We start from the raw sequence: 10028 nt of genomic DNA, 5'->3' as shown, positions 1-10028 counted from the left end.
GCATTATTCAGTTAAAAAAAAAACAATTTCAGTGAGAAACGAGAAATTCCTCTCAAGGTCATATTTTTTAGAATTTTAAGGTTGATTTTAAGAATAATTTTTTTATTTTTTACACTATTTGTCTCTTCAAACTGAATGATGTACCCCTTTGACATTTAGGATGCTCTAATTAGGTGGGACACTTTATTGCATTAACTATATAGAGCCTCTTCATTTTTTCTGGCCAAATTGTGTCGATACTTTTATTTATACTACATATATAAATTTAAAAAATGTTATATGTTTAAAATATAATTGTTATATAAACATGAATTATTGGAAACTTTATTAAATAGTTATAACAAGATATGAAATCTAAATTGAAAAAATAACAAACCTGCAATAATTACAAAACTAATATTAGTAATTTGTTAAATTTTTTTTAAATATATTACTGCTTATGCCAAAATAATACTATTCGCGCTATATGGTATATTATTCCCAAGTAACATACTAAAATATATGTTCTAGTAACGTTATATTGCTTCTCAGATTTTATAATTTATGTAAACAATACATTATAAAACATAATTCACCTCTTTCTAATTGTTGAAACTATGCACTGTTTATTAGCATATTTAATATTAAACCGTTTTAGTAACATATGTATAAAACAAATATATTAACAATGTGACAAAGAGCTTGTTAATAAAAACATGCATCAAGTGAACAACAAAATGCCATAACAAACATTTTGAAGATATTATTTTTCATAGTTAAATTCAAATTTCGTTAAGTTTCTTGGATATATAAATAGAACTATATGATATTTTATAATAAGATTTACAATAGTAATATTAGTAATAATTATACCGAGTTTACCATATACAAATTTTTGAAAATTTGATTGGTACCTTTAATTATTATATTTAATAATGCCATTACACCTTAACACCTTACTTGACATAAATTTTGTTCTTGAAATTGCATGAACTTTTATATATACAATAGTTACAGCACTGCTGTAGAACACGTTTTTAAAGCCATTCAAGTAGAGGTTGAAGAGATTGGTCGGTCAAGGCTATTTCCTTTCGGTTACCACTTTATATGAATGAATTCGGTACATGTGGTAATCTAATAAACTAGTGTAGAAACATATATGTAGATATACTTGTTTTTTAATATATAATTTTTGTTATTGTCTTTTTTTGCACATGAACGTATCCTTTTCCTACTGTATCTGTTCTTTTCTGCTTTTCTTTGAAAGAAATATGTCTTTTTCACATTTTTCTTACAACAGCATGACTCCTTTGTCTTTATTACTTAATTTGTAAGCCTCTTTTTATCTTCCTTTTGAAGCAGAATGGAATTGAAGATAGTTAGAGAAAGAAAGGCTTTAACCTTTCTATTCGTCTGGTCTATATTTTAGCACGATTTCAAAAATATGTTTTTTTTCTACGATTTGCACTATTTTTTCTAAATCCTTTTATATTTAAAATATCCTTTCCTTTTTTTTTACAGTGCTTAGCGTAATGCTCCACTATCGTAAATTCAATATTATTATGAATAGAAGTTGTTGATGCTTGTTTAATTTGTTTTAATAATTAAATTAATTTTTCTATTTAGAAAACTCAAACTCGTAATTTCGCTTTTTCTACACGAAAAAATTACTTTTTTAAATTTTTGTTATAATATCGTGTTGTCTGTAATAAAATGTTGATGTAAATAAATTTTTATTTCAATATTCTTTGTCATATTATTTGATGATTCATTATTGGAATTTATAAAAAAGATCAAATTGTTAAAGTGTACAAAACTAAATTAGTAACTAGAAAATTAAGCTATTGTGCATGTTTAATTAAATATTTGTTTTTGTTTTCCGTCGCACTCTACTATTGTTGTGTTGCATTTCTTTTATTTTCAATCTATTTTTTTCACTATAAAACATAAATGTTATATTCCAATTAATTATAATTAAAATATTAAATAACCATGAAATAAAACAAACGCGTAATAAGTATTCATATAAATCATTAAAATATTTATTACGGTTTCTCACTGGATATATATTTGCAATTAGCCTTCTATCATTGAATTTACTAAATTGGGCATAATAATACATATAATATTGTTCCATTCATTTTTTTTTAAATCGATAGACGAAAGCTGCAAAATAATTTCATAAATATTCGAAAGTAAAATAAATATCTTATATATACTTGTGTCTTTCTTGATATTTATATTTCTTATTGTAATATATAAATATAAAATATATTATAATATATTTAAAATCATTACCTTACATAAACATGAAGTTGTCCTTGAAATTCACTTTACACTGGGGTAAAGATACATTTTTAAAATATTAATGTAGATAGCATGGTTCATTATTTTATTAATGAAATGTGATTTATTTATACCTGTAGCATGTATATACTTTTTGTAAATTCCAATCTCTTCTTGTTCACTTTATTAGGCTACATCCAATAAATTGCCATCACAAAATTTACATATATATAGATATTTATGAACACATTAACATCTAAATTATTTTTGTGCTCTACTGCAATCTTTGTTACGTTTATTTTATTCCTAAATTGTTTGTAATGATTCAAATAATATTATGATTAGTACGTCAATTTTTTATTTTTGTACGATATCCATTTCTCGCATTATTTCGTAACGTTTTTCGTAATCTATACTTACCAATGATGTCTGCTATCATATATCTGTCTTTCTGCAACATGTGATTTTTATGATAAACGTTTGCATTGATTATACAAATCAACAATTATTTTTTGTTATTCTATACCAATTTCTCTATGTTTGCAATTAACACTGTCACAATAACGATAAATATCATTAAACTCTTTATACTATAATTTTAGACTTATACTCATACTCATTCTATAAGGTTTGCTTTATAAATATAATTAACTATTACTTATACTTCTAGATACTTATCATTTATTTCTTCTGTTTTGTGGCTACTAATATTCTGCTAATATTTACGTAAATAATATAAATATCTTCTTTCTGTTTATTTTTTCCTTTAAAAAATTCAGAAAATATATATTTTACATTTACTTTACAAATATTCAATGAACATAATTATATAACATTTTAATTATGATTAATGTTTTTCGTATGAATATACACTTACCGAATATAATAGTTGAAAAATCTTAAAATAATATAGATGTTATTAGGGAATGAAGAGGCATAAAACAAAAGACGGGTTAAAAACTCTCATCAAATGTATTAATAGGCGTGTAAACTTTCACTTTGGTTAGTACTTTGTCATTAATGCGATTACTCGAGAACGATATTTTTCACGTTATTTTTAAGAGTATATAGTAGCATGTTATAAAATAGTTTCAACTTGTCGATTCAACAATAGTGCTGTAATCCTCGCAAAAATGCATTTCTATAGATATTTTCATAACATTTTGTGCAACTTAAAGAGCAATCACGTGACATCGAGAGCGAACGAAACAGAAAAGCAGTGAGCGAAATTCGAACTTCGCGTAATCAGTCGGTAACAAATTCAAGCGATAACATCACGCACTCGATAAGTCATTCGTTAACAGATATTTTAATCTTCACATTTCTTTTTAATCTTTCTAAAATGATTATATCAATAAATTACTGAAACTCTTCCAATAAATATAATTTACATATAATTTTGAATATTTTTAATTTTGTGTACCTTTAAAATATTGAATCGAATCTTTCGAATGAAGTCATACATCTATAGTAAATAGAATTGTTTCCATTTCATTCTTTCTCAATTGCCTTCATTATTATCCATTCTCTTTAAATGTATATAAGTAAAAGTACTTCAAATATAGTTTCATCGAGAAAATTTCAACGATCTTTAGTAATTTCCGTAAGATTTAACGTAAAGTATAAATATTTAAATTTTCATTGGCCGATTAATTCATCATACGTTTAAAATTATCGCTTCCATTTGTCATCAACTCATGGTGCAAAGCCAGAGTATCGTTCACAGCTGCACTTGCTGAGTCAGCAAAAAAAAAGTAGTGGGGGCTGACTTTGCGAGACTATACCGGGGAAGAAGCGATCAGTTAGCCGGGTAGTACTGTACACAGAGCATCAAGAGAGGAACTATAAACAAGCATTTATTAGCCAGAGAAATTATATCGTGCGGTTTTGTGATTTGTGTTTTTTAACTAGCAATTCTCAGTGCAACGATCTCTCGTCGGCATTCAAAAAGAAACGTTATAGAAAATATAAAAGTGTACGTATTAGTTACTTGCACGATGTCGACCAATCAGAAAAGGACAAACATTCTTTTAACCGTGCAACAACGGCTCGACATCTTACAACAGCTGGAGAACGGCGTTCCTATAATGCAATTAGCTAATGATTACGGTGTGCATCTCCAAACCATTCGTCGGATCAGGGCAAAAGGAGATCAGCTACAGCAAGGAGCAATGTCTCTTGGATTCGAGAATCGTAAAAGAATACGGAAGCCTAAGTTGGATGAGTTGGATAATCGTTTGTACACGTGGTTCTTAGAGCAGAGCGTGAAAGGCACTGATAGTCGCATCACTGACATCATCCTGAAGAAAAAGGCAAATGAATTGAACGCTAAATTTGGCGGTCCATCGACATTCTCGGCTAGCAACGGATGGATATGGAGATTCAAAAAGCGACACAGTATCCAGCCAGTTAAGTCGTGCGATGTACCTTCGAATAATAACATAGAGTCAGACGAAGAGCTCGTGGAGGACTTTCTGCAACGCCTTAAGGACGAGGACATAGACTTGAATCATATTTACAAAATGGATGAGACAAACTTGTTATGGAAGGCTCTTCCAGATCGAACGTTAATTCGTAGTATAGAGAAAAGAATATACGAAAGTAAAACGAAGGAAGACCGAGTTACCGTGGGACTCTGCGCGAATGTCAGTGGAACCCATAAGTTACCTCCTCTTTTTGTTCACAGATATGAGAAACCAAAAGCGCTGAAACACGTGAAACAGAACGAATTGCCAGTTGTGTACAAGGCTCAAAGGCAGGCCTTGATGGATCACAATGTATTTGCCGATTGGCTAGAGAATCATTTCAAACCGACTGTGAGAACATACCAAATGGAAAATGGAACTTGCGGCCGGACGTTGTTATTAATGAATAACTGCAACACTCGTATTCTAACGTCGAATAAATTGAATCACGATGACGATTTCGATATCGTATATCTCCCTAGAAATACCTCTGTTTCTTTCGAATCGAGAGACCAGGGAGTAATAACGAAACTAAAAAGGTCTTTTCGTCGTCGCATGCTAGAGAAGGTCTTGAATTATCCCCGTGGGGTGATAGAATTTTATATGGATTATGACGTAAAGGACTGCATTGATCTGTTGAAAGAAGCTTGGGATGATATATTACCCTTTGATATTCACCTTTCGTGCAAACGATTTTTAGGACACAACACTGTGGAGAAAGAAGATATAAAACAAGAGCCAGAAGAGGATTGTATTTCAGGCATATCTAATGTTACTAGAATCGCAGAAACAGTTGGGGCCATTATACAGCAGACTGTATCCGATGATGAAATTCAGGAATGGTTGTCTATCTGTGAACAAATTGAGAACGAAGTACAGCATATTAAAAATGAAACGATCAAGGATGACGCTATGCTGGTATCAAAACCGTTGTTAGACGAGGAAGAATCCGAACGAACGTTCACCAATCTGCTCCTGTGGGCCGAAAGTGAATCACCGTGTGTACGATTGCAAGTTAGTACACTAAAGATCTATTACGAGCAAGTGTACTTAAAAAAGCTTAAGAAACTGTCCTAGGTGATGAAATGTTTCCTACGACAAGGATGCAAGTGATAACGTAAAAGAACAGTAAGTAGTATTTTTTTTGTAACACTTAATTTTATTACATGTGTGTATATGTATATTCTTAACTGGCTTCTAGGCTTATGTATTCGAAGACAGAATCCGAGGTCATACTTGAAACGAAAATTAATTTGATCGAGGTCATATGTAAAATCATTTTTCATCAGGGAATCATTATTTGTCCACTGATAATATTTCGATGAGTATGAAATATATGTATATAATGAAAATTTTTAACAATGTAATCTTTGTCATTCATATTTTGTGATTCATATTTAGCGCTTATCTTACATCAAAGGGCTATTTCAGTGAAGCTACACAAATATGCAAAATGATGTATATCATTAATGATGTGTCCCATCAAACCACAGTAAAGAAATTAAGGCCTCCATATTCGGTTTGATCATTCGCCTGACTATATTATATTACATAAACTCGTACAACGAAAAATTGGAAATTATATAAAAATGAAAAATAAATGCAGAATAAAATATATACGAAAGAATATCTTCTCAAAAGGCACTCGTAATATGCGAATAAATTAAATAAATCAATTGAAATTTCGTTTCAGAAATTAATATGTAGTCTGATTTCAATAAAATTATTTGCAAATGACAATTATGATATCTGCATAAACTGATCTGAAGAATAATGGCGATATCGTACTTTATATAGCATTATATATTGTTTAAAATAATTATAAGGTATCCCCATAAATGAACGATTCGATATCGTCGATGATAAATCGTACATGGTATTGTACAGAAATTTCTTCAGATAGAATCATCAATAGAACAGAAAAATCATCGATGATTGATTGTACCGTATGTGGAGACTTTTATGTTAAACCGGTTATTACTGTATACTATTTGTATTTTTACTTGTATTTTCATGAAGTATATATAAAGCAATAAAACGCTTATTGTTTGATTTATGGGTAGATGAAGAAATATAGTACAGAATATTGTTCATTTAAAAAAATATCTCAATTGTTACTTTAAGCGTTTAAACAATTATTTTTGTAACAGCTCATAATACAATCTGTTATTTAATAAAATTGGGTATATTACTAATATTATATACAACTTGATTGATTGGAGAAAGTAAGAATTTTTACTATTAAATAGCAAATATAGATATATACATAGAATTTTAAATAATATTTGTTACTAGCGCACCGTTAATTTCTAAGCTAATAATAATGTATACTAACAAAATAGGCATTCTAAAGGAATGTATACGAATACCAGTAATAATATAAATAGTATATAACGAAATTCGCCAAATAGAAATTCACTTGTGTATATGTACTAACAGTGTGTCTAAAATCATTTTTCTAGACAACACAGCAAAGTTGATTAATATGAAAAATTTTATGGTATATTTTCGATTTATTTTCTCATGTAGAATTGTTTTCCTCCCCTTCAAAGTTTGAAAAAAAATTCATTCGTAAAATAATTGAAAAATAATGAAGAATATAGTTTGATGCTAATCTCATAGCCACTTGTTATGGAAATTAATCGCCCAACGTCTTTAAAATTAATTCACGATAAAAATTTAATTCATTCGACAATATTGCATTTAACAACATTTACTTCGATAAAAGTAACAGGTTAAACATCCTTGAGATATTGTAGTTTATTTATAACAATGAGATTCAACCATTACATTTTCTCAAATATTCCTTTGTTCGAATCAGAATCTTTGCAGGTGAATAAATATTAGAAAAAAACTGTTAATATTTTATATAATGTAGTTAATACTTTTGTATAAACATATAACACTTGCAATCAAATTGGTGTTGAATAGTTTAAATATATATGTATTTAAATTTGAATGTTTCATCGACAATAAAAAATTGCAGGTATTACAGGATGAAATTCAAAAAAGACAAGAAGCTTTAAAAGCTGAGCTTCGTAACCGAAAAGAATCCATTCGTTTGTACAATGATCGATCAAATAATCCATCTCAATCGATACCATCCTCTCCTCAAGAGAGATCACGGTTCTATTCTCGAAGAAGATGTGCTAGTAGTTCTGAAAGTTCAGATGGTTTCCTTTGCGAACACAGAGGCACGAAGTTATTACACTTCGATCATAATAAAGGTGCGTAATCTATCGCATTAATTATATCTTAATTTTATCTTAATGTTAATATCACGGATCCCAATATCGATGGAATGATTTCATACTGAGATACATGATTGTAATAATTTCTAAACGTACATTAGTTAAAATAATACTTTTTTGAATATTACAAATATAATTAATGTTTAATTCCTAAAGTTAACTCCATCTATCATATACTTATTTATTTATTTCCTTTTATATCCTATACTTTTTGTTGCATTCTTTGTTTCTTGATAAATATGTTATCATATAATCAAATTATTGTATATATTTCAGATTGCATACATTTTTAAATATAAAATCTGTTGCTTCAAAATATGATAATTATTATCTTTCCTTATTTTATTGTACTACCTTTTTAAGCTATGTGATTATTTCTAATTCATATATGTCTTACCAGTAATAGTTTCTTTTATCTAAATAGTATTAACAATTATTTCTACTTGTGTATTATAGTTTTTGCTTTTAATACAAATTATACATATTTTTAGTAGCTTAAAATACTGAATTGTTCAGTATTGTTTTAATAATTCATGCAATATTACTAATATCTCATGTAATGAATACTAATTAATAGCATAAATACTTTTAGTATTTTTATTACAGAGTTTGAAATTATTTTTATTATATGATTTTAAGAGTGAAAATCTCCAATGAAAATAGTATATATAAATTGAGAATTTCGTCATTCAATTCATAGCAACCATTTTATGTTACTTAAATTTAATTCGCCTACTTTATTGTTCTGATAATTTACTATTGTTTAATTATTCATATACACATATTAATGCTCTGTTAAGATCGAAACTTTTGAGTTCTCGTCTCGATGTTATCGAATCCAGGATGAGACTTAATTCTAAAAATTCCTCAACCATAAGCATAAGTCAGTAAAGTAGACATAATTTATCCGTTATGCATTCCACGCTTTGTTTATTTTAAGCTCAAACTTAGAAAACAATTGTTTACTGGAACTATTTCCAAAAATTGAATGATGAGAATGATGAGATATTAATTGATTTATTGGATTATTACTGTACTTTTAGTGCTTTAGTACTTTTACTTAAAGAATATAATTTGAATTGATGGACGTAATGAATTGAATAGATTTGTAGTAGATATAATTACATATCTAATAAAAATCTGAAGAAATAATTAAATCTTAGTTCATCTTTATAATATAAAATAATTGTTATAGGTGAACGACAAGTGTACAGAGCAAAATGCATGGGTCATAGTACTAAGGGATCAGTTGTTTATGCTGGTGTAGATATGACAACTGGAGAATTGTTTGCAATTAGTGAGTGGACATTGAAAGTAAATAACAAAATTGAAGAAAATAGTATTCAACATATTATGAAACAAGTAGGAAGTCTAGAACAAGAAGTAAATCATTTGCATAAATTACATCATCCAAATCTAGTACATTATTTAAATATGAAGTACTTACAAGAGGAAGATGATGTACTTATTTATGTTCTTCAAGAATTTGTAGTAAGTATAATGATATTTAGTTACAATTCAGATTAAACATCTGTTATGCAATTATAATATTTTAAATGCATTTTTCCTTAAATAAGCTGAGAACTTGTACTACTGTACAACTGTACAAAGTCAAAGTACTAATTGTGTATACTTTATGGAAAAAATTTTATTAATTAACTTGAACAAGTCAAATAATCGTACATATTTAAAACCTAATGTACAGATATTTTATCATTTCGCTTTGAAAAATCTGCCAATGATTGCTAGATTTTTGATTACAAATGTATACGTTTTCTAATAACAACATTTATATAGCATAATTCGATGATTATGATGGTGACGAAGTCGTAGATAACAATTCAAAAAAGAAATCACCGTATTGTAATGTCAAATAATGTTAAATATTTACAATTAAAAATATTTATAATACATTGTTGAAGTCATTTTCTTTATAATTTAAAAATATGATAATAAAAAAGTATAGTGCTATTTAAAAAATAAAAATACCAACTTTTTATGAAAAAATATTTTTCAAATTCCTTTTCACCCATAAATTATTTATTTA

At 28.0% G+C, this 10028-nt stretch overlaps 1 protein-coding gene across 1 annotated transcript in view; it reads left to right on the top strand.

Moving 5' to 3' along the window:
- The window catches only part of Gcn2 (eukaryotic translation initiation factor 2 alpha kinase Gcn2), a 70294-nt gene that overhangs the window by 52738 nt on the left and 7528 nt on the right, over positions 1-10028 (top strand). Inside the window, exons 4-5 of the mRNA XM_017904088.1 lie at positions 7717-7957; positions 9177-9472. Coding sequence (XP_017759577.1) covers positions 7717-7957; positions 9177-9472 — 537 coding nt within the window. The remainder of the gene's footprint in view (positions 1-7716; positions 7958-9176; positions 9473-10028) is intronic.

This window comes from Eufriesea mexicana, unplaced genomic scaffold (assembly GCF_001483705.2).
Source record: "Eufriesea mexicana isolate 0111107269 unplaced genomic scaffold, ASM148370v2 scaffold2646, whole genome shotgun sequence".
NCBI lineage: Eukaryota > Metazoa > Arthropoda > Insecta > Hymenoptera > Apidae > Eufriesea > Eufriesea mexicana.
Note: the sequence above shows the minus strand (reverse complement) of the source record. Positions and strands in the feature narration are given on the sequence as shown.